Source organism: Tenebrio molitor, chromosome 4 (assembly GCF_963966145.1).
Source record: "Tenebrio molitor chromosome 4, icTenMoli1.1, whole genome shotgun sequence".
Taxonomy (NCBI): domain Eukaryota; kingdom Metazoa; phylum Arthropoda; class Insecta; order Coleoptera; family Tenebrionidae; genus Tenebrio; species Tenebrio molitor.
Window position 1 is genome coordinate 4384469 of NC_091049.1, and position 25052 is coordinate 4409520.

Sequence of the window (25052 nt, forward strand, 5' to 3'; positions counted from 1 at the left end):
GCGAAATCACTTAAGATTTTTGTACGCTGAAAAACTTCATTCTACATCGACGCTAGTGATAGGTGCGTATTTCAATTTAACAATTATGTCAGAATCCACATCGATATCAGCTTCTCTATTTAAGATTTTACAGATGTCCTGCAATTTAAGAAAACCTTCGTTTTTTGAAAATGTTTCCTGTTTTTTTTATAACGATTTCTCCTAATTTACGCGGGACAGAAAGAATCCTCTCTTTAAATTTCTCAATAATTTTTATCGATTCAGTTAACAACAACTGCTGTTTTTCAAGATATTCTATAGTTTTGCTCACAAAATTGTAGTTGGCTTTAAAAACCAAGTTGTTTTGTAACTCTTGACGTTGCATAACATCTTTGCAGTCTGTTATGGCTTTTGTAGTTGTATCAGTAAAATCCAAAACAATTTTCTTAAAATCTTGAAAATTATTTGCATAATAAACTGCGGCGTCCAACCAAGTGCCCCATCTTGTGAGTTCCGGAGGCAGCGAAACATTAGGTAATGCCCCTTTGAAGTAAAGGTGCTTTCACGAAAATTTTCTTACCACTTTTTACCAACTCGTTAACTAATGGAAATTGTAAGCGAATTGTTTCAGCGATCCGATTAATGCCATGCGCCAAGCAGGTACAATGGATTAATTTCTTATAAAAAAATTTAATATTTGATGTCGCTTTAACCATGTATGGCGCTGCATCTGAAAGCATTAACAAAATCTTATTTTTTGGTACTACATTTAGTAGGAAAAACCTTGCCAATTCTTCAGTAATAAATTGTGAAATTGTTACAGCATTGGTTTTATTCAACTGTTCCCATGCATTGTAGCTTTGCCGGCATATCATAAATAAATTAGGTACACAAGCCCTAGAAATTAAAATCTATGAAAAATTGAAAAATTAAAATTAAGTTTTATATAAGCATAAAAGTCGAAAAAAGCATAAAGATAAAAAATAAGCGTAAAACTACAAAAAAAAAGCAAAAAAAGCGCAAAAAACATGTGTCAAATAGTTTGTTTTTATACGATTCATAAAGAAATGAATTGATTTTGTTGCTGCTTTTAATTTTTGTTGTAAGCATAAAACTTATAAATCCGGTCTTTAATAATGATGAACGAAATAATTAAAAACACCAAAGAAAAAGTGAAGCAAGTAAACTTCGGACACTACAAATTAACAACAGTTAAAATTTCTGAATGTGCTTTTGCCGATGACCTTGTTGTGTTTGGATCTACCGAGAAAGAACTACAAGAAAATCTTAACATATGGCAACATAGCAAAGACAAAAATAATGGTAATAACAAAAGACGAGAAAAATGTAGATATTGAATTCGAAGATACAAAAATTGAACAAGTCAACGAATTCTAGTATTTAGGAGTCACAATAAACAACAAGGGGAAGCAAGATACAGAAATAAACCAGAGAATATCGGCGGCGACAAAACTATACCATGCACTAGGCAAAATTAGCAGAAAGACAAAAATGACCGTGCATCAAACAATATTTCGTCCAGTATTGACATTTGGAAGTGAATCTTGGGTAATGACAAAGAGACAAAAAAAAAACAGAATGCAAACAATTGAAATGAAATACCACAGGAGAGCACTAGGAGTAACAAAAAGAGACCATAAACGAAATGATGACATAAGAGAAGAATTAGGAATAGAATCGATAACGACAACAATAGAAAAGAACCAATTGAAATGGTATGGACACCTAATTAGAATGGCAGGTAGAAGACAAGTCAGAAGAATATGGGATGCAAGAATAAATCCCAAAAGAGCAAGGGAAAGGGCCCCCGAGTCCTGGAACGGAACAGTTGCCACAGTTATAGAAAGACGAGGCTTAAAGTGGAGGGAAGCGAGAAAACTAGCGCAAGACAAAAGAAGCTGGTCCGGATTTATTCATAACTAAATAATCTACGATAAAACCCCTATACCTAAGAGTAAAAGGGACATTGATTATATCTATATACAGGCTGATTCTGAAATAAGTTTGTAAAAAAAATGTGGAGTATCCTTGACACAAAATAATTCTGCGTAAATGACTTTTGGAGATGAAATCAAAAGGATGTATTTCCAACGCCTATGAATAGGGAAAATTTGAGCGAATTTGTTCACTTCATTAGCAACCATTGTTACATCAACAATAAAGTCGTAGGTGCAAGCACACTTTTTTGTAAATGTTTCTATGGAAATAATCGAGAGGAGTAAGGTTACGTTTGTGACTGACAGGCACCTTTGATTATTATTGTTGCTAAACCACCAAGATAATCAGGTAATCACTCAGCAGCGTACTAGCAATTTTGACCAAATTTTCAATCATTTGTATCTCGAAAACGAAAAAACTTTTATAGGAAATTTTTTTGTCAATGACTTCTTCTCATCTTCACCAATTACCGGTTTTTTTCCCAACTTATTTCAGAATCACCCTGTATATTATTACCAACCGGTGCGAACCACTGAATCTGGAAGTAAAGTGAAATTGGAAATGTTTTAAACGACTCTCACGTCTAAGCTATAATATCTACAATAAGGTCGAACATGACTTAGGTACCTATTTGTAATAAATTTTATGCTCTACAAAAGAAGTTCTATCTAATTTTGCTGTATCTGCCACAGTTTTAAATAGAAAGACCAACAAAAACCCAAAAACGTAGTCTTCAATCTCTTTTTTATAAACTGAATAAATAATGAACCGATTTGTACCGTCCTTTTATTGCTACTGTTAGAATCCGTGAAAATACGATTTGTTAATTTAACTGTCATTTCAGAAATGTCATTGATTTACTTTGTAATAATTTATCTGTAGAAAGCACACAAATTCTCCAGACTGATTTATAGATAATATCATTTAATGATGTAATACCTTATAATTTACATAATCATCAAGACTTAATCTTTTGATCGCGATGAAACCTTGACACAAGCAACTACCGAATCACATAAAAACCGAATTAAAACGTGTTTCTAAAACTTTATAGTTGCGCGAGAAATCAAGGACCCGGTGCTGCGATTTAATCGAAAGCTTCTTCGAAAAAAATATCTGCAAAAGCTAGAAATTTCTGGTTAGTAAAACTGTTGCAACTCCATTTTGTCATCAACTCATTACCTCAACTTTCCAAATCGGTATTGTCTACTGATAATATCGCTAAACCCGACACACACCCCAGACGCACTCCAACTTATTTAGAAAAAAAAATTGTCCTTTCTAGACTTTCCGTTTGCTTATTATTTCTTTTCCTGAAACTGGTTCAGCTAAACGCACAGCAGAAAAATTCAGGGAAAATAAGGTTAAGGACGAGAAGTTCATTATCCGGAATAAATAATCACATTCAAGATAAATTTATTATTCGTTGACGGAGCAAACTATTTATTCAGATTTAACTATCAGCTGATTCAGTATATTATTAACATAATTTATCAATTTGTTTATACTCGTATCTTGTAACAGTAGTTAAACCTAGACTTTAATAACCCACGATCCGTAAACGATAAGTTATGATTAGATTTATTGTTCAATCGAAAGCATCCTCGAGTGACACTTTTGAGAAGAGATTATTGAAAACTGCGATAAGAATTTTGTTGAAAACTTCTATGTAATCTTGTATGACATCGTCAAAAACTTCTCTCCAGTTATCGTTGAGCACTTGATTGACATTATCCCCCAGCTTCTTGTCCCCGTTGAACAAATTTTCAAAATTGAATGACACCAACTCCGGATCTAGAGTCAGGCTACTAGAGATAACCTTCACAAAAGTCTTCTCCTTCTTCTTAAATTCCTCATAGGGGAAAACCCCTTTCGTTTTCACATTTTCTGAAAAAACGCCACTGAACAAGGTAAACAAGTGGAAACACTCACTCACTTAGAACAATCGTGCTGGGACCTGTCCCCTGAATCGGCACCAATAAAATCTTCCCGTCGAGATCATACTGACACTTCATGGTAACCTCGGGAAAGGTCCCGACGATCGTGACCATCTTCCCTTCTAAATCAAACCTGCGGACAAACCTAGAAAAATTCTTGTGCTTCACGCTCTACTCACTCGAAATTGTCCAGTTTCATCAGATGGAAACCGTCCAGTTTGCAGTTTTTGAATTTTTGGTCGACCGCCACCGGCCCCTATATATATATATATATTCGTATGAAGAAAATTACAATTAAAATTCGAAATTCATAAAATAATTATGGTAAATTATATGTTTTTAATTTGTTGTAGCCAATTTAGGGCGTCTTCGGTAAGTAGATGTAGTTTGGAGAAACCTTGCTGGAATTTAGTAAGGGGACATTCTTCCACAATGTGTTGGATGGTTTCTTTTTCTGCACCGCATTCACAAGAAGGGTTTTCACGAATGTTCCAGTGAAACAACATATTATTGCATTTGCCATGCCCGGTTCTAAAACGATTTAATTTACACCAGATTTTCCTAGGTAGGTCAAATCCCGGAAGTTGTTTTGTAGGATCCTCAATTAGATTTTTATTGAAAATATCTACGTCTTGCCAGGCTGCTTTCCAATAGTCAGATTTGGAAAATGGTTCCATGAGAAATTCTTCTTTCCAAAGTGGTTTACGCGATTTTAACCTAAAGGGTGGTAAATTTGCCATGTCTTGTGTTATGGAGTACATGTTCGGTGAATTTTGAAATTTATCCCAAATTCGTTTTGTTACGTATTTTCTTCTAATATCGTACGGAATAATGTGCGCTAAGACATGTAGCCATGGTGTTGGAGTAGATTTTAAAGTACCCGTTATTATTCGAAGTGTGGTATTCAATTGAGCATCTATTTTGTTCACGTGTGCACTGTTCTTCCAGACAGGGCAACAATATTCTGCCGTTGAATATACTAGAGCTAGTCCTGTGATACGTAAAGTGTGTGCATTCGCTCCCCAACTTGTGCCTGCGAGTTTATGTATAATGTTGTTTCTCGTTTTCAGTTTCTGTCGTAACTTTTCGATGTGTAATTTGAAGGTTAGAGATGAATCAAGAGTTACTCCTAGATATGTCGGAGAATAATTATGCTTAATTGTAGTTTCGTTAAAGACTACTTTCAGTTTTCTATTTTTCTGGTTGTTTACGAGATGGAAACAGCAAACTTCTGTCTTTTGAGGATTTGGGCAAAGTCGCCATTTTGTGAAATATTTATTCAAAGGTATTAAATCTTCTGACAGTCGGTTTTCTACATTTTCAAAATTCTGATGTTGGTAAGCCATTGCTAGGTCGTCAGCATAGATGAATTTTCGGGAATTTGTTGGGGGTAAATCACTTGTATATAAATTAAATAAGATTGGTGACAATACTGAGCCTTGAGGTAAACCATTGTTGAGAAATCGAAATTTACTGCTTTTGTCTTCAACGAAAACCCTGAATTGACGGTTAGACAACATATCTTCTAAGAGTGAGACCATTTTTCCACAAGGTATTACATTATACAATTTATGTATTAGTCCATCTTTCCAGACGGTGTCGTAGGCTGCGGTGAGATCAACAAAAACAACTCCAGTCTTTAGACGTTTTTGAAAGCCAGATTCGATATAAGATGTTAGGGCCAGCACCTGGTCACAGCAATTTCTGTTTGGTCCAAAAACCTGCTTGCTCTATTGGAAGATGTTCTTCTATTATTGGTGAAATTCTATTGTAGATAAGCTTTTCCAAAAATTTATGACATACGCTGAGTAGAGAGATTGGTCTGTAACTCGAAGCTTCATTGGCGTGTTTTCCGGGTTTTAGTATGGCAATAACTTTTGCTTTCTTGAATTCATTTGGTATTTTACCTGTTGAAACTATGTCATTAAAAAAAGACCTAAGCCAGTTTAAACCTATTGGTCCCAGGTGTTTTATGAATTCAGGATAGATGCCGTCAAAACCCGCAGCTTTTCTGTTCTTCAGTGTTTTACCTACTTCTTGCATCTCTTCTACACTAAATGGACGAGATAGTATTTCCGATGTTAATGCTGACTTTCTTTGTTTATATAATTTCCGTTTCATATTTCTAATTTCCCCTTCCCCGCCCCGATCGTCAATTCGGGCAGTTCAAAAGGGTGCACATTTATGATCTTGACTTCGTCGTAGGCTCTGGTCAGTTGGGAAATACCATTTTGGGCGGCCTTAAAGACGCACTCCTTCAGGTCGGGCTGCTTCCGGTTGCATTTTTGGAAGTTGGGTGCTGAAATTTGGACAATTTCGATTTTTGGAAGCTACTAAGTGACACAAAATACGTAGTTTGACGGCCGCACAGGACACCACAAGAAGGAACAGCACAAATGGAGACTGCATTGTGTCTCACGGGGCTTGACGATCATGCATTTTATACAAATGCTTCTCTGACGTATTAGTTAATCATAGAAAACCAGTTAGTTGACTTCTAAGTAGACAACGAAGGTCGAATCATATGACAAGCTGTTGAAAACCAGACAATAACTTAGAGAAATTCTCAACTACTTTTTTTATTCCTCCATCTTATGCAATCTATTAGATCTCTTCTTATTTCTCAAAAACTAAATCTTCTACATTCACCTATAAACCATTAGAGTCTTGGCGCAACTACTGGAGAGGATACTCAAGAGTACCTAAAAGTACGAGTCTTCATCTTAAAATCAAACAAACTGTTAAAATATTTATTCTGAATGCTATCTTAAATAAATAGACCAATTAGATAATAGACACACTTGACTAGAACTAATCACTGAGTCGGTACCACCCCTCTATGTTCCCGCTTGAGTTCCTGCTGGATCTGTTCTAACGACTTGTTCCTAGTCTCTGGAACATACTTGAGGCAGAGCAAGAACCCGACTAATTGACATGCCGCAAAAACAAAAAACGGTACCACCAGACTGTACTCGTCGGCCATGTACTGATAAAACTTGGTACTAACGAACATGCCAATAGCAAAAATCATATTCATCAAGCAAGCCGCTTTGGCTTTTACATTAGCCGGGAACAGTTCTCCCAACAACAGATTGACGGCACTTCCTAGCCCCAAAGCGAAGAAGGCGATGAAGAGGATCAAACCCACTAGAGGCAGTACCCCTAGATGGGACACATCCAACAACGACAAGTCCCGAATCGTGAAGAAGACTCCGTTGAAAATTAGAGTCAAGCAGCACCCCCCGACTGAAGTCAAGATCAGAGGTTTGCGTCCTACGACGTCTACAATCAACACGGCAAGCAGAGTGAAGATCGCTTGGATGACCATCATGAGCATGGCAGCCCACTGTTGAGGAATCGCGTCTGTGGCCTCTTTGAACAAGAGTTGGGCGTAAAAAGTGAAGGAACTGACCCCGCTGAACTGTTGCAAGAAGCGCAGAATCGCCATCACGATCACCGCCATTTTGTTCGACTTGATGGTCACCAGATCGCTAAATCTTCCTCTTTCGCACATCTGTCGCGTGACGTCGCTCACGAGAGAGTCAAGTTCTGTCTCGATGGTTTTCGAGGCTCGCAACTTCTGCAGTGACGATCTGGCCTCCTGGATTCTGTTCTTCATGATGAGGTAGAAAGGACTCTCGGGCATGAAGCTGAACAGTACTAGGAAGACAGCGGAACAGGCGAGGAAGATCACAGCGGAGGTGTAGATCGAGTAGTAGCTTCCCACGATGTTGGCAGTCAAGACTCCCAGGATGAGGATGAGGGAGAATGACGCCCCCAAGAGTCCTCGGATTCGGGGTTCTGCAACTTCACAGATGTAGATTGGGAGGATGGTGAAGCACGCCCCTTCGGAGATCCCTCCGATGAATCTGGCCACATACAAAAGGACGATGGAGTAGCTTGACAGGTAGATCATCGTCATGGAGACAATTTGAGGGACGCCGATCAGGAGGATTGTGGCTTTGCGGCCGATGTAGTCAACCAATAGGAACGAGAAGATGTTGCCGAAGATATCGCCGACTGCGCCGATGATCGTGATGTACGAGGCTGCTTCAGCTGACACCTCGAAGGGGTATTCTTCCGAGAAGAGGCGAGGGAGGGAGGGACTGGGCCACCCCATGTGGATGCCCGAACAGAACATTGCCAACAAGGCTACAAAAAATACAATGAAGAAAGGAAGAAACCCAAAAGGACTTACCTGTCAAAACGGCCAAATATTGCGGCCATGTTTTGTTCTTGCTTTCCATCTTGCACGAAAATGGTGTCTTGACGGATGATAATTGAATGAACTGTTTTGCGTAATAAATAATGTGTAGCTCAAGGCTATAGATAAGAAGAATCCGGCAAATTAAATAAACATTGATGATAGTGCTAATTAGGAAATTTGAACTATTTTAATTCCATTAATTGAAGAGGAATTGTCGTGACAAATATAAATCAGTGGAAAAACACAAAAGAAAAGAAGACGTCCGCGTCTTTTCTTCATTTGAACAATCAACCAAATTGTGTAACATCCAGTTCTTGTCTTGAGGCAAGAAGTTTTCTTCAAGCGTCAAATCGCTACAGTTTTTAACCGGCTGGTCCAGTTCGGTGCATTCTTAGGACGCTTTTTACTCGCTCTAATTAGATAACCAGAATTTTTTAAATCCGCAGTGACGACAACCAAATCAACGTCAACACTTTTACATTATTTAATGCACAAGATTGCAATCTACACATACAGGGTGATTTTGAAAGTTGTGCAGATATTTTAATCACGAGCTACTGGCTTCATGTAGAACTCGGAAAAAATATTTCAAAAATTCTGTCAAAAAATAAAATTACATTAATTTTTTGAGCCATAATTTTTTTTAATTGCTTTTAGTTTTCTACGTTGTCCTACAGCCTCGTAGGTAAAATTTCGGCACATTTTAAAAACCTCTAGGAAATATGCTTCAAAACAAGGAAACCGCATTGGTGTACGTTTTATAAAATATGATATACAGGGTGTATTTTTAAAATGTGCTGAAATTTTACCTACTAGGTTGTTTGACAAAGTAGAAGACTAAAAGCAATTAAAAAAAATGTAGCTCAAAAAATAAATGTCATTTTATTTTTTGACATAGAATTTTTTAAACATTTTTTCCGAAATCTACATGAAGCCAGTAGCTCGTGATTAAATTATCTTCACAACTTTCAAAATCACCCTGTATAAATCAAATTGAATTGTTTATTTGTTTTCTCAAAATTGAAACAACATTGCAACTTTTTTTTCTAGAAGACATTTTACCAGTTTTTGTAAATCCTGTATTTAAGTTTCTCTGTATGTATCCACCTGACCCAAAAACTCCTGCATCGATTTTCTTCAAACAAAACTCATTCGAAACGCAAAACTCCTCATTGTGTTTTGCACTTTATCTCATTACGATACGACGTCAGGAAGGTGCGCAGTTACGATAAATCTGTGGCGAGTGTAAGCCCGCCTCGTTTATTTCTGTTTCGTCGTTTTATAGTTATTTATGTGACGCGCTTGGTAAATTAATCTTTACGGGCGCGCTGGCACTTGTGGGACGAGTGACGTAAGGAACGAGTCTCCATAAGCCAGTAAGCCCAATAAAGATTAATTGCTAAGCGAGTTGCATAGAAACTTTTACCTACGTCGTCGTGGTGTTAAGATAAACAACAAAAATACTGTCAGAAGTTTTGTGAAATTTGTTGTAAAAAGAAAGAAAAGAAAGAACGACTTTAATGCTTTAATTTTGCTTTCCGCAAAAAACTCAGCTTGACATTGACGTCATCATGTTCTTTTATGCGAAGCCGCAGGCAAAGACTAGTATTAAAACAAGAATCACATTAAAAAATTTAAATTAATTATGTAAAATTAGGACATTAATTTAATTTGTTGTAATACGCATGGGCTCGGCAGTCAAAAAACAGTAGCGTATAGTTTTTTGTAACGCCAAACCAGTCCTCCCTGTATTACGCAAACCCATTCTGTGCAGAAATAATTATCTGTGAGTTTTCTTCTCGCCATTCGTGCCAGTTGACTGTTTTTTCTTGGAAAAAAACACCGAGGCATATTTACAAATTTATTCAAACCATATACAGGGTGTCTCAAAATTCGCTAATTCCGAATTCAGGGCATTGTAGGGGATCACTTCAGTAGTCCAAATATGGAAATTAAAAAAAAATCGGGACTCCCCCCGCAAAGATACATTGGTTTGAAGGTGCACTCTTTGAAGTGCGTTTTCTTCAAATACAGGGTAAAAAGTTCAGTGTTTATTGTTATTTAAATAATAACGTAAAACAATTTTTTGAAGAATAGCTTTACTTTGGAGTAAAAAAAATCTAAAATGTTTGTAATTTTTCTTAAAAATGGAACGGCAACGTAGCTAGAATAGTATTTTGTCACTGTGGATATGAAGGCTGCTATGTATTGAACAAAATTAAAGTGCTTATATCTTCTTTTGAGACACCCTGTATACTAAAACGTACATTAAGGCGCTCTAAAATTCTAGTCGAACGCTTCTTCTATAGACACCTTAGAGAAGAAACCGTTCAGAAGACTTAACCATATCCTGTTGACCAGTTCCGTGTAGGGATCTTCTACATCTTGGTACACCACTTCCCAATTGTCATTCAACACTTGATTGATATTATCGCCCAGTGTCTTGTCACCATCGAAGAGATTATCAAATCTGAAGTGCATCTTCCCCGGGGTCATCTTCATGTCACTCTTGACGAACTTCATGAAGGTCTTGCCTTTCTTCTTCACCTCTTCATAAGTCAAGACACATTTCACGTGAAGATTTACTGCAACAAGATTTTCACTTTTGGAACGTCAAAACGCTTGAGACTCACTCATGGTTGTTTGACCAGTGCCTTCCCCCCTGACTGGGAACAGGAGTACCGTACCATCAAATTTGTAGTCCCCTGGCATTCGCAACTCCGGGAAGGTACCTTCGAGTACTAGAGTCTTCTTGTCGAAATCAAACCTGCAAACTCCTTTCGCTCTAGCAATTTTTCAAATAGTCCAAACTCACTCAAATTTTTCAGGTTTTACTGTACTGATGCCGTAGATTTTGACATTTTTGAAGTGTTGGTTGACTGCTACTCGCCCAGCGCCTTGTATGTTGATTTCCGGCACGTCCAAAGGGTCCACGGTTGGAATGTTCAGTCCCGGGAAGGGTTTAGTCAGCTGGGACAACCCATCAATGCCTGCTTCGTACACGCACTCTTTCCATTTGGGTTCTTTGCGGTTGCACTTTTTGAAATTTGGCGCTAAAACACAGTTTGTGGAAACATTTCCAAAATTGTTTCCAAATTACTCTTACGTATTTTAACACTTTGGCAACAAACGCACAACACGAACAGCACTGTAAGAGACTTCATAGTGATCAGTGCTACTGATATTTGAATAATTATCTATATATACACCTACCTAAACGTTACACATTCAACCGGTATGCAATTTTTGTGTTACTGCAATTTTAAAGAACCAGTTCTATTAATTAAAGGATGTTGCAAGATCAGAATATTTACCGAAATTATTCGATCTCTATAATCATAACTGGAAATTAATAAATCTTTCCACAAGTTTTAGACTGGTCTGATCTAGTTTCAGGGTGGAATAATTTTAAAATGTGATGTTGTAAACGGTGATTTCATAGTATTTAATCAAATCAAATAGATTTGTTAATATGTATCCTATTTAAGAAATTGAAACTTGCATACAAATAACTTTTTCCATGATCATTGAATTTCAATGGTCTTTGCTCACTGAAAATAGTGAGCAAAGATGGCAATTGAATCACTAGTGAGAAAAAAGTATTTTCTCACTAGTGAGCAAAATGTAATGTTTTGCGAATTTGTCCATAGAGGCCGCCAAATATGTTGTAGTGAGTTTTTTTAATGTGTTTTTAAAATATTTTCTGAATATTAATAACTAAAGCTTGTCTATTTTTGACTCTTTTGTTTGAAATTTTCTTGTGAAAAACTGTTTTCGTGTATTCTCTGTTGGGCTAATTTTGTAGAAATTATTGTTTCAGTGATTTTAACAGTTATGAAAAATAGTGATGTAGATAGGTAATGATAGGTGTGTACAGTTTTCGTTAATATAACCTCATTAAGGTTGTAGTAATCGAACTGTATCTGCGGTAACTTTCATATGACTTATTCTTTTCTTAGGAGAAGGCGGCCAGCGCGGAGCTCTCGATCGTGAACCTTGCACCAATGGCAATGCAGCGTAGAGTTGCGTTGCCATGACAACGTGACAGGGCGGGCAGGAAAGTCGCGCCCAGTGTTCACAGGTTTCGTTGTAAACGAGATTTTGAGATGCGTCATCAGTTTTTAGATTTTTACACTTTTACCGTTGAAAAAATGAAATAGTATACATATATCATTCAGAATTGAAGCTCGAGACACTTCTACTCTTAATTCTTACATTGGCCAACTGCTTCTCAGTAATTAACTCGCACTCGGCAGTCATTGCTTCTCTCAAAGAATTAATATCTGAGTGGCGTCTTTTGTAAATTTCGCTTTTAAGGTGCCCCCACAAGAAAAAGTCATATTTAAAAATTGCCAACTTTTAAATTAGTATCTATCTATATATATATAACTGAATGTCTGTTTGTTTGTATATTTTGTATGCAAATCTACAGTTTTACTCCGATCTTGATGAAATTTTGTACACTTGATCTTCAAAACAAGAAGAAAATTACTGTCTACTTTAATAAAAATAGCACCTTCAATCTTATTATTAGTATCATTTGAAGCGCAATAATATTATTTTTCTATTGATAGCATTACCTCAGCTGTAAGTTCAATTGGCGAGCGGGAATCAGCAAAAACGTTCAATACAATGTTAATTACCTGTGTTCGAGTTTGAGAATGCACAGGCGGTGTAAAATTCTCACCATTCATGCCACCATTTTCAAGGAAAAAAAACACTGAGCATACTTACAAATTTATTCAAACCATATTGCTAAAACCTACATAAAGGCGCTCTAAAATTCTAGTCGAACGCTTCTTCTATAGACACCTTAGAGAAGAAACCATTCAGAAGACTTAACCATATCCTGTTGACCAGTTCCGTGTAGGAATCTTCTATATCTTCGTACACCACTGCCCAGTTGTCATTCAACACTTGATTGATATTATCGCCCAGTGTCTTGTCCCCATCGAAGAGATTATCAAATCTGAAGTGTATCTTCTCCGGGGTCATCTTCATCTCACTCTTGACGAACTTAATGTAGGTCTTGCCTTTCTTCTTCACCTCTTCATAATCCAAGACAGATTTCACGTGAAGATTTACTGCAACAATATGTTCATTTCCGGAAGGTCAAAACGCTTCAGACTCACTCATCGTTGTTTGACCAGTGCCTTCCCCCTTGACTGGGAAGAGGAGTATCATACCATCTACTTTGTAGTTCCCTGGCATTCGCAGCTCCGGGAATGTACTTTCTGCTACAAGAGTCTTCTTGTCGAAATCAAACCTGCAAACTCCTTTCGCTCTAGCAATTCTTTAAAAATTCTAACTCACTCAAATTTGTCCACTTTTGCAGTACTGAGACCGAAGATTTTTACATTACTGAAGTGTTGGTTGACTGCTACTCGTCCAGAGCCTTCTATGTTGATTTCCGGCACTTCCAAAGGGTCCACGGTTGGAATGTTCACTTCCGGGAAGGGTTTAGTCAGCTGGGGCAACCCATCAATGGTCGCTTCGAACACGCACTCTTTCCATTTGGGTTCCTTCCGGTTGCACTTTTTGAAATTTAGCGCTAAAACACAGTTTGTGGAAACATTTCCAAAAGTGTTTCCAAAGGAGTCTTACGCAATTTAACACTTTGACAACATACGCACAACACGAACAACACTATAAGAGACTTCATTGTGATCAGTGCTACTAATATTACAATCATCTATATATACCTATCTTTTAACCGGTATACATTTTTTGTAAAAGCTATTGTAATGAACCAGTTTTATTAATTAAAAGTTGTTGCAAGGTCAAAATATTTACCAAAATTATTCGGTCTCTACAATTCCATAATTTCGTTTGTTAAAATTTTCCATAAAGATCTCTCTTCATTTATTGTTAATATAAATTATAGGTATATCAATATCTTATCTTATAAGTCAGTATTAGAATTAGTTCTGGTGGAACAAAACCCACAGGGAACACACAAACCCATCTTCGTGTAAAACTTAAGGTTATGGCAATGTCATTGTTTACAATAAAAAATATTCTAATAAACCTAGATGGAAATATTCAGCAGGAAATTACAATTTTAATTAATTCTCAAAATTAATAAATATTTCCACAAGTTTTAGACTGGTCTGATCTAGTTCAGGGTGGAATAATTTTAAAATGTGATGTAAACAGTGATTTCATAGTATTTAATCAAATCCTGAGGTAGTACATTTTAAAAGACAGCAAAACAACCCAACTTGGCTTATTCAAATATTAATGGTTTACAAGAGAATCAAAGGAATCAGTTTGTTTGGGAACCGCTGAAAATTTTCAAATTTGGCGGGCAGTTGTGACGTACCACCACAGAATAGAGAACAATCAGAAGTGAATCTTCCTCCACTTTCTATAATTCGCGCATCGTTTCTGACGCCAACGTTTTCGTTTGACAGTGACAGTCGGCATTTGATTTGTTTATTGTTTCGATTTGTTTATCCCTCGTGCTAAAATACTTCAAAATGTCTTGGAGGAGTAGAGGTGGACATGTGTGTGCGGCGAAGACGTGCCAAATAATCATAATTTTGTTCAATCCGGGCGTTTCTTCTAACCCTGCAGAATGGCCACCTCTGCCGAAGGTCACGAAAATCGGTTCTAAAAGATCAAAGGTGCCGCGCAGAGATGCACTTCTGATTGTTCTTTATTCTGTGGTACGACCAACCTAAAATGTCAAGTCTTTCTGTCATTCAAGGTTATGTTTAATTTTTATCGTTAAATTGTTTGAGTTGCATCATGAATCTTTGATAAACTTTGTAAAGTGATGATAAAATAGTGCCTGCAACTTATTCCGAAAACAACAAAGTTAAAAGACTGTAATTGTAAAAGACAACAAAAAAGTAAGTCTACAGTGATTTTTTAAAGCATTTTTTCATAAAAGTCAGTACCTAAAGTTCATTCAAAAATCAAAAAACCACCAACGTCGCATTTTCCTCGATAATTACTATCGGCAACGCTGTTTAGTGTAAAATTTGGTGAGAATTGTAATTTTGAGGTTAAGTGTTTATAATTTTTTTTGTTTTTTTGGGCATGTTTAAGTAAAAATAATAAGAATCAATAAATAAATGAAACGTGGTGCTAATAAAACAATATGAACGAAATTCAAAGCAATTGAATTTTATTTTGAATCAAATAAATGTCATAATGTATAGGTAGTTACCAATATAGTATGAAAAAATATCTACCTAGGGTTTTTTAAATTTTACCAACCTAACATTTGTATAAGGCATTATTGACTTAATTTTAGCTGTTGTGGAGTTCCACCACTGGTTGAAATATCGACAGAACTTTTAAAGTCACCTGTATTTTCTTCATTTTTTTCTTTCTCTACCATTTTCAAACAAATTGCATCATCAGTTATACTCTTTTGTGTTTAAAATTATCTTCAATTCTTTCAGTGCCTCTGCCATAAATAATCTATTTAAAATATGGTTAAATAAGTTAGCAGTTCTTCAAAAAAAAGTATGATGGAAACAAAAACTTATATTGAAATTGAACTAAACTACAATTAACTAAATTCTTTAAATGATGCTTAGCCCACATTCTCAATCGAAAGCTTCTTCTATCGAGATTTTCTCGAAGAAATGATTGGCCAGTTTTTGACAAACTTCATTCACAACCTTCGTATAATCTCCTTCAAGATCTTCATAGAGCACGTCCCAGTTCTCATTCATCACTCGAATGATGTCTTCTCCGACAACATTGTCACCACTGAAGATATTAGTACCAACTTGGAAAACTATCAAACCTGGCGTGATCTTCGTACTCGCCGAGACAATCTTCACGTAGGTTTTGTCCTCCTTCTTGATTTCTTCGTACTTCGTCAAACTGTGAAACTTCACATCCCCTGGAAACATCTTTTCAGACCAGCAACCACCACAATCTCCACTCACTCAGCGTCGCTTCACCAGGTCCCTCTCCGCTGATCTTCAACAGTAAGAATTTGCCGTCCACCTTGTACCTCGCTGTGACCTTCAATTCGGGAAAAACTCCCGAAATCTCCCCACTCTTGTTGTGGAAATTGAACCTACAACTCTTCCATCAAGCTAGTTTTCTTCACCTTGCACCAATCTCACTCTAGTTTCTCCAATTTCGCACCAGTTAGGCCAAAAATTGTCAAATTTTTGTAGTTTTGAGTGAGCGAAACTCCTCCAGTCGCGGTCCCCACGTTCACTTCCTGGATAACCAGCGGCTCCAAATTCGGCAAGTTCACTTCCGGGAAGGGTCTAGTCAGTTGGGATATCGCGTCGCTGCCTGCTTCCAACACGCACTCTTTCCATTTGGGGTCCTTCCGATTGCACTTTTTGAAATTTGCCGCTGGAACACAATTTTTGGAAAATTTCCAAAAATATTTTGAGGTTAGACTTACGCAATTTAACACTTTCGCAACATACGAACAACACGAACAAAACCGTAAGAGATATCATTGTGGTCTGTGGTGCTGATGATAAGATATTTTCTATATATAGCTAGCTATATATAGGAAGATATCACACGCAACTAGCATACACTTTTTTGTCTTAAAGCAGTTTTGTCAACCGGTTCTATCAATTAAGAGCGAGGTTAAAATGTTTATTTTATCCCTTCTTAACAATAAGAACTTTATAAATATAAATGTTCTGTTTTATCTGTGAAAAATTTCTTGTAGGAACTGGAGGCCTTGAAGGATAACCAATAACGTTGCTGTTTCCAAATTATGCAAAATGCATGTATCAAGTTTTTCTAGAAGACAAAAAACATATCCGTCAAGATTGACATTTCTAGTTTTCTTAGTTCAGTGGCGTCGGTATTTCAATTATTGTGCCTGCAAACGGCTCAATCCTTCACGAACGAAGAATATGTAAACATGCATTGACAGCAATGGGGGACACTTTGAACATTTAATTTAATAAAATTTCATTTTTGGTAGTTGTTGGTTTTCATAATTCAGATTATTTACATAACACCCTGTATATAGAGGTTTTGTGACAAGTTGAGAATGAGGTGAAGATAAAATGAAGACAAGACAGACAACATGCTACAATGAAGACTAAGGAAGCGAGAAGAACAGTAATGAGGTGCATTTGAAGAGGTTCCAACAAGGAAAAAAGAGAAACCAAGAAGCTTTAAAAAATGGGATGAAGTAGATTTTGGGGATTTTTTCAAATAAACAGATCACTCAATGAATAAATCTTTATTTCCAATATAGTTCTCTTCAGCTCAACGAAGAACTGGTACAAAAAAAAAACTTACAAATGAAATTGTTGTAATGTCTCACTTTCATCTCAATCAAAAGCCTCCTCTACTTTGGCAAAGAATTTATTGACCATGTTGATTACTATTTGCATCACAACCTCCTCAAAAGTCTCTTCCATGTCTTCATAGAACACCTTCCTGTTCTCGTTGATCACCGTGTTAATCTGCTCCCCCAAAATCTTGTCACCATTGAAGAGATTCTCAAATCGGACGAAAACAGCCCCGAAACGTACTTCCCTTTCTTCTTCACTTCTTCGTACTTCATCAGAAGCTCAACTGTCACATTTTCTGAAATCACTCCTTCTAGAACAGAACCACCAAGAATAAATGCGTAGCGCCTGTTCAGCTGGGGTATGCCATCGCGGCCAGCTTCCAAAACACATTCTTTCCATTTTGGCTCGTTCCGGTTGCACTTTTTAAAGTTTGGGGCTGTAACGGACGTTTTGAAGAATTTTGGGGGACATTTTCACACCACACTTACGCAGCTTCACACCAGAAATGACCGCGAACCATGCTAACAAAACTAATAGACGATTCATGGTGCAGAGAATTGGAGACGAAGAGAAACGAATGTTGTTTATATACTTAGTGCAGTTTTTTTAGTTTTGTTGAAATACGAGTTTATTCGCTTCAAGGGCGTAATGTACTATTCCGGACACGGAATCTTGGCCAACATTTTTTTGACATTTCTAAAAAAATGATGTAAAACAATCTTTAGCGTCATTAATAAATGACAATTATTAAAAATCACCTGACCTGACCTGACCTGACATCGAAAAAGCAAGGAAATGGCATTATCGAGTCAAAAGTTGGGTTATATTCAATAAAGGCCAGTTCACACGTATGTGTCAGCTAAATGTCAGTCATGGCCAAGATTCCGTGTCCGGAATAGTACGTCAACTGCTTTAAAATTATTTCCTTTCAATTTTTCCGAGGCAATCTACAAGGACGCCCGTTTAATTTTTTTGATCATTGCGTCAAATGTAATAGTGAAAATTAGGTACTAAAGTCCATCAAAAATTAAAAAAAAAACACCAACGTCGCATTTTCCTCGATAATTAGGTACTATCGGCAATGCTGTTTAGTGTAAAATTTGGTGAGAATTGTAATTTTGAGGTTAAGTGTTTATTAAATGTCTTGTTTTTCTGGGCATGTTTAAGTAAAAATAATAAGAATCAATAAATAAATGAAACGTGCTGCTAATATGTCATAATTCATAGTTACCAACATAGTATGAAAAAATATCTAGCTATAAGCACATATTTTTGTTTAATTATGCAGTTTTTTGCTTTGACGGAAACAAAATCAAATGCATAATGTCATCGAAATCTATTGCACTCAATAGGTTCTCCTTCAATATGTGAAATGGCTAGGTGATTTAGTTTTTCATTCGAATCGTTGACCTCAGAAAACATTTATGTATTTCGCTTCATTGCAGAACAGTTTGTCCCAAATAAAGAGAATTCTTGTAGATATTGCTTTTTATTAAACTTGACATGGGGATAATAATGTCTTATTCACGTGAACGATATTTATTGTGCCCTGTTGTTCACATACGCATAATAGTAGATTATATCATTAAGAGTAGAAGTGAGTCTTTTTGTGCTACGCCCAGTTGCTAAGAGATTGAAGACTGAGACGAAGTCGGGGTCGGCAACTGGGCTTAAAACAAAAAGACTCACTTCTACTCTTAATGATATACAGAGTGAAATCGAAATACATCACAATATTAAAACCCTAGGATCTGTAGACCAACTGTAACAATCACGTGCATTTAGTTTTGCGCTAGAGATCCGCATGAGGGCAGAAATGCCATGTATAGTTTAAACACAAAAATTGAGTACGCCACTGATATCACGTTAGGATGAGTAGTACGATTCAAAAGTTATCGAGTGCAACGCAAGAAATGTGCAAAAAGTGTTCCTTTCACTTGGTTTTCATTCATAATATTCTTACACGCTTTTGCGGCTCTGCTAAAGTGTTTTTGAACTAGGTACTTCATTCTTGACAAAGTTTTATGACTCTCTGAATTTAAAGCGTTGTTGCGGCAATTCGTGTTTCGATTTATCAGTTAAAACAAGCGCTTTAATTAACATAATTATCGTACACTACTAAAAACCGATAATCCGCCGCTGGCGTGAAAAAGCTTGCATCTGAATCAGATCTAGCGCTGTTGCCCGCCTTAGCGCCATCTAGCACCATTGTCCTAGATACTGCAGGTCCCTGAAGAGTCTATCGCTTGTTTCCTCTGTACAAAATTTTACCAGCAAGGGTTACCAACCCGAGAACAATGGAAACTGGTTTTCTGATAATAACATAGTCTTTATCTTGCTTCCAATCTGGTATTTGAGCCAAATACGCAGATAAATATCCGCAGTTACTATCTATGACTTTCAGGTGTAAGTTTGGTTGCCTACCCAAAACAAGGATTGGAGTGATGGAGCTTTCTTTGAAAAAGTATCAACTCTTATGAAAGAATTATAAAGACAGAAACGAGGTTCACATATTCGTTTCTTTCAATGCCTTGAAGATAATGAAAAAATTTGAATATTTCTTCAACAATGAAGTCCGTTCATGAATTGCGTGAAAATTTTTGTCGTAATATGTATGTATGTATGTATGTACATTTGTTCTGTCACTTTGTATTCGTGTGTTTAATAAACGACAGGAAAAAACGTACTTTAACCTTGAAATTTACATTAAAAGAAAACTATTATTTTGAAGGTTAAAATTTTGTACTTTCTTTTTTTTTAATTCATTCAAATGTTATCGCTTTATTCTTCTCTCACTAATAAATAACCATTAACTAATGAATCTAAAAAAATAAAAGGCCGTTGGTAATGAAGAAATCTTTATTTTTCCACTATGTGTACAAAAAGAAAATAATTTAGCCAAGAAGTCTTTACCTAAAGATTTTATTCAAAAATCCTGTCTCAATCAAAAGCTTCTTCTATAGACAATTTGCCAAAGAAATTATTGAGTATATTGATGAAGATCTTCGTCGTGGCATCTAGTAAAGTCTCTTCAATATCTTCATAGAGCAACTTCCAGTTCTCGTTCATCATTTTGTTAATTTCATCCCCCAGGAGCTTGTCCCCGTTGAAGAGATTGTCAAAATGAAAAACTATAGAACTGGGTTTTATCTGCCCCTTAGCCCCAGCGAATTGCATGTACGTCTTCCCTTTCTTCTTCACTTCTTCGTACTTCATCGAACAGCTAACTTCCACATTTTCTGAAACAAATTCTTCACAACAAGAACACTGACAAACTACACTTACTAATTGTCGTCGTAATGTCTCCTTCTCCCTGAACCGGCAGTAACATTACTTTGCCATCTAACGAGTACTGTCCCGTCAAAATAAGTTCCGGAACGATTCCGGAAAATTCAAAAGTTTTGTTGTCAAAGTCGAACCTGAAAAACAACACTTTCGAGAATGTTTGCTTCGGATTTAGCTTAAACTCACCCCGCTTTGTCCAGTTTCATCTTGGTGAGACCGAAAATCTTACAGTTCTTGTAGTTCTGAGTCATCGCCACGTTGCCGCCCCCAGCTATGGCCACTTGCGGGATCCACAGCGGTTCGAAATTTGGTAAATTGACTTCGTCGAAAGACTTGGTCAGTTGGGGTAGTGCATCGACTATGGCTTCCTTCACGCACTCCTCCCATTTCGGATCCTTCCGGTTGCACTTTTTGAAATTGGCGGCTGGAACAAGACTTTTTTTTGGAAATGTTTGGATTATTTTTGACAGACTTACGCAGCTTCGCACAAGAAACGACGGCCACAAGCGCGAAGAAGAAGATCTGCGTACGGGTCATAGTGAAGAAGATATTAAGTAAAATTAGATGTTGGTTGCGTTTTTATAGAACTACTTACCTACTCCTTTGTTATTCGAAAACTAGTTTTTATAAATTTGTTCGATCGAGAACATGTAATTCTAGTATTGGATGCAGTTTATTTCTGCATTTTATTTCAAAACATCTATCTAGTCCACAAACAAATTAAGGTAAAATAAGGAAGCAAAAAACTAGAGATGCAAAAAAAGGAAAGAAAATTACGCAAGAATGGAGGTAAGCAGACACAAACAAGTCACATGAAATGCACAAACAAGAAGGCAAAGACCCGGAAAGTGATGCAAACAAGTGTTGCAGAAACGAAAATGACGAATAGGTAAAAAATGACAACAGTATTGAAGTATTGTGGAATAAGAGGAAGGGAGAAAAAGGTCATAAAGACACACTTGAAGAAGACATGGAAATAAATAAAATGGTGTGTGGTTTGGATAAAAGGAAAGAAAGTAAGAGGAAGAGAAGACATGAAAGAAATAGAACAAAAAAAAGAGTGTGTGCTTAAGGCCGCACGACAGAAGTGAAAACTTCTATGATGCTCGTTATTTATTTTAAGTAATAATAATATGTACTTATTCTATAAAAAAACATCATTATGGATGACTTGGAGGAATAAGGAGCAAGGCATAAATAATTAATATTATTTAAATCCAATGCTGTTTTTAAATACATCAAAACATCAAAAATCTGCATTTTTCAATAGAAACTCCAAATACGTCCGCTTTTAGAGGTGCACTCTGGCAAAATTTGTGAGGTTAGGTTTGGATGTTTAAGTTATATTTTCTTGACGATGATATTGAACACAACACAAGTTTTCATAGCAATACTCTGTATTATGATAATTTGTCCATTTTCCTCCTCACATTTTGCTACACAAATTTTTCCAATAGATGAATTGTTGAAGCCATATAATTGAGAATTACGTATTAAATCCTACATTCATCTGTAAACTTACAATATTTGTCGTTTATATTCTATAAAACTATACAGGGTATTTCACGAGTGATAATAAGCCTGACGGAATAATAAATTCAGCCCACAATACATTTCCAAAATAAGCCGGACATTTTAATGACAGTAGCCAGCTTTTTTCGGAAATATAGTGTGGGTTGCTTTTTAAATTACGTCAGGCTCATTATCACTCGTCAAATATCCTATATATTGTCACTGGCGACGAAGGTTGTTCCTTCAAGGGGCGTCGGAGTTAGGTCGCCGGTTAGGTCAGGTCAGGTCAGGTCAGGTAGGAGTACAAAATAATGTCACACGTTATTAAGTTTAAACTCACAACTGACTTTTTTTTTTGGCCGGCGCCGCCTATCATTTTGGGTAAGTTGGGACTAAGCAAAACTAAACTCACACTAGCAAAAAGGTGCCCGGTAACAATATATATATATATGTATGGGGAAAGATACTTTTGAGGAGATTTCTAGCACGGAATGGTACTTTCGAGGAGAATTTGGGAATTTCGAGGAGCTCCTCGAAATTCCATGCAACGGAAAGGTACCTTTGAGGTATCAAGATCTCATTGGGATGTGCTGCCCACTACATGAACTAACACTGTATCGACACTGTAATGAGTTTAACTAGACTATTGTCCCCTAGGTGGTGAAGTACATTACGAAATTATTTTCAAATATAGACAGCAATTTCATTGCCATAAAACTCGTTTTCAACCCTTATTTGAATTGACAAAATGTTTATAAATTATTATTATTACTCTAAATTAGCTTTTCAATCCTTATTTTGGCATAATAAAAATCTGCCTTTAAATAAGTTCTTCCACATGATCAATCATATCCTTCATCCCGTTTTAATCAACAATTTGTAAATCCAAGAATTTTTAGTTCTAATGTTAACAATTTTGATAAGAAGTTACCCTCCAACCTTTTTTTATGTTTGTGAAAGCAAAATACCACAAACGTTAACTGTCTAATTTCGGATAATGATCAACGGTATTTTTTTTAATTTTCACCCCCTGCGTTTACTTTTACAATTCTAAATGTCGTAAAAGTTTTTTAAAGTGTTGTGATCATCTTAAAAACTGTCACAACACTAATGGCTAATCAAAAATTTTGTTTTGCTCATAACTGGCTTATTTACAAATCTGTGCCGCAACCCCCTACACACGAATTGGTACTTTTGAGAAACCGTAACTCCTTGAAAGTATCATTAGATACATAAACTCTATTATCAAGGGCAATGATATTTTTTTGTTCTTTTACCCTCAAACCTTTGAAAAACTACCCCCTTTTTAAATTTGCTCCCATAATTTTTTTGTTTTTTAGCATTGATTGTTCACGCTAAGAATTATTAGTTTTAATGTTAAGAGTGTGACAAGAAAATACCCCCCCACCCTCTTTCAACCCGCAAACTTTTTTTATGTACAAAAAAGCAAAATACTACAAACCTTAACTGTCTAATTTCAGATGACGAACAAACAGTAACTTTTTTTCAATTTTCACCCTCCACTTTTCCTTTCAAAATCCAAAATCTCGTAGAAGTTTTTTAAAATGATGCGATCATCTTAAAAACTGTCACAACATTAATGGCTAATCAAAAATTTTGTTTTCCTCATAACTGGCTTACTAATCTGTGCCGTAACCCCCTACATACGAATTGGCACTTTTGAGAAACAGAAACTCCCTGAAAGTTTCATTAGGTACATAATCTTCATTGACTATGTATCTAATGATCCTTTCAAGGAGTTTCTGTTCCCTTACGGGAAATGATATTTTTTTGCCGTTTTGCGTTCAACCATTTGAAAAACTACTCCTTTTGTAAATTTTGTAAAAGTAAAAATTATTTTTGTGAAAACTTAAGAAAATAAAAAATGCAAGTAAAGAATTAAAATAAATTTCAATTATTGAAGGACACTTTATTCACTTTTGCAATCTTTAATCTATGTCAAGGAGACTCCGGGTGGTCTATACTTACAAAAATGATTTGAATCAAAAACTTTGAAAAGACTTTTTAAACGAAAGGTTAGTCGACTCCATTTTCTATTTATAATTTTTAGTTCCTAATATCATTTTAGGGTCAATTTTGTCTTCAAGATTTGTTTTTTTAATAATATAAATTCATGTTTATGTAACATCATTTCCAATAGAACATAACCTTAAAAAATTGATATCACGTAAAGATACTTTTGAAGAGCACGAATTCCCCAAAAGTACCTTTGCGAGAATTGAATCGGTATATTCGGAACCAGTGCTTTTTAATTCGTTTGTGATTTGGACAATTGCAAGTATTTTTAGTACTGTTTAATAATCACTAATGAAGTAAAATCGGTTGTAAAAAATATTTCGCCAAATACTAGAAGAGTCACTCGATTCCATTTCATATTTAATATTTTTTAAAATGGGGTTACTGCGGGATTCCTGTTGATAATAATTTAATGTCAACTTTGCCCTCAAGATAATTAGGTCTTTTTAAAAAGACTCAGAGAGGCCGACATACTCTGTAACATCATTTCCACTAGAACATACCTATATAACCTCAAAATTGATATGATGTAAAAGTAGAACATAAATTCCCCAAAAGTACCTTTGCGAGAATTGAAGAATGATTCGGAATCCGGCTTTTTAATTCGTTTGTGATTCGGATAATTTCAAGTATTTTTCTTTTCACTAATCAATTAACATCCGTTGTAAAAAACATTTCCCAAATACTAGAGGGGTCACCCGATTCCCTGTCATATTTAATATTTTTAAGAATGGGGTTTTGCAGCGGCATTCCTGTTGATAATAATTTAATGTCAACTTGGTCTTCAAAATAATTAGGTATTTTTAAAAAGGATCAAAAAGGCCAGCACAGTCTATAACATCATTTCCAATTGAACATATTCCTAAAACGCGTATCACGTAAAGGTACTTTTGA

At 36.1% G+C, this 25052-nt stretch overlaps 6 protein-coding genes and 2 long non-coding RNA genes across 8 annotated transcripts; 1 reads left to right on the forward strand and 7 right to left on the reverse strand.

Moving 5' to 3' along the window:
* Positions 1 to 3349: 3349 nt before the first annotated feature.
* LOC138128170 (protein takeout-like) lies at positions 3350 to 6477 on the reverse strand. The gene is made up of 5 exons (XM_069044351.1): positions 6227 to 6477; positions 6008 to 6174; positions 4055 to 4128; positions 3875 to 4008; positions 3350 to 3825 (listed from the first exon to the last, which is right to left on the reverse strand). Exons 1-5 carry the CDS (start codon positions 6282 to 6284, stop codon positions 3527 to 3529), a joined length of 732 nt encoding a protein of 243 aa, XP_068900452.1. The 5' UTR covers positions 6285 to 6477; the 3' UTR covers positions 3350 to 3526.
* A 134-nt stretch (positions 6478 to 6611) lies between these two features.
* LOC138128166 (facilitated trehalose transporter Tret1-2 homolog) lies at positions 6612 to 8228 on the reverse strand. Its single transcript, XM_069044348.1, has 2 exons — positions 8074 to 8228; positions 6612 to 8027 (listed from the first exon to the last, which is right to left on the reverse strand). The coding sequence occupies exons 1-2, from the start codon at positions 8120 to 8122 to the stop codon at positions 6691 to 6693; spliced, it is 1386 nt and encodes a 461-aa protein (XP_068900449.1). The 5' UTR covers positions 8123 to 8228; the 3' UTR covers positions 6612 to 6690.
* A 1365-nt stretch (positions 8229 to 9593) lies between these two features.
* On the reverse strand, positions 9594 to 11343 carry LOC138128245 (protein takeout-like). The gene is made up of 4 exons (XM_069044435.1): positions 11189 to 11343; positions 10898 to 11135; positions 10716 to 10849; positions 9594 to 10667 (listed from the first exon to the last, which is right to left on the reverse strand). Exons 1-4 carry the CDS (start codon positions 11244 to 11246, stop codon positions 10369 to 10371), a joined length of 729 nt encoding a protein of 242 aa, XP_068900536.1. The 5' UTR covers positions 11247 to 11343; the 3' UTR covers positions 9594 to 10368.
* A 1464-nt stretch (positions 11344 to 12807) lies between these two features.
* LOC138128243 (protein takeout-like) lies at positions 12808 to 13824 on the reverse strand. Its single transcript, XM_069044433.1, has 4 exons — positions 13687 to 13824; positions 13396 to 13633; positions 13215 to 13348; positions 12808 to 13166 (listed from the first exon to the last, which is right to left on the reverse strand). Exons 1-4 carry the CDS (start codon positions 13772 to 13774, stop codon positions 12868 to 12870), a joined length of 759 nt encoding a protein of 252 aa, XP_068900534.1. The 5' UTR covers positions 13775 to 13824; the 3' UTR covers positions 12808 to 12867.
* Positions 13825 to 14508: 684 nt separating this feature from the next.
* Positions 14509 to 17004, forward strand: LOC138128247 (uncharacterized). The gene is made up of 2 exons (XR_011158568.1): positions 14509 to 14936; positions 16745 to 17004. It is a non-coding gene; the product is annotated as an uncharacterized lncRNA (long non-coding RNA).
* LOC138128244 (protein takeout-like) lies at positions 15565 to 16624 on the reverse strand. The gene is made up of 4 exons (XM_069044434.1): positions 16466 to 16624; positions 16173 to 16413; positions 15990 to 16123; positions 15565 to 15943 (listed from the first exon to the last, which is right to left on the reverse strand). Exons 1-4 carry the CDS (start codon positions 16521 to 16523, stop codon positions 15642 to 15644), a joined length of 735 nt encoding a protein of 244 aa, XP_068900535.1. The 5' UTR covers positions 16524 to 16624; the 3' UTR covers positions 15565 to 15641.
* A 249-nt stretch (positions 17005 to 17253) lies between the features above and the next one.
* Positions 17254 to 18041, reverse strand: LOC138128246 (uncharacterized). The gene is made up of 2 exons (XR_011158567.1): positions 17813 to 18041; positions 17254 to 17760 (listed from the first exon to the last, which is right to left on the reverse strand). It is a non-coding gene; the product is annotated as an uncharacterized lncRNA (long non-coding RNA).
* A 2162-nt stretch (positions 18042 to 20203) lies between these two features.
* LOC138128248 (protein takeout-like) lies at positions 20204 to 21215 on the reverse strand. Its single transcript, XM_069044437.1, has 4 exons — positions 21086 to 21215; positions 20796 to 21033; positions 20610 to 20743; positions 20204 to 20563 (listed from the first exon to the last, which is right to left on the reverse strand). The coding sequence occupies exons 1-4, from the start codon at positions 21144 to 21146 to the stop codon at positions 20265 to 20267; spliced, it is 732 nt and encodes a 243-aa protein (XP_068900538.1). The 5' UTR covers positions 21147 to 21215; the 3' UTR covers positions 20204 to 20264.
* Positions 21216 to 25052: the final 3837 nt, after the last annotated feature.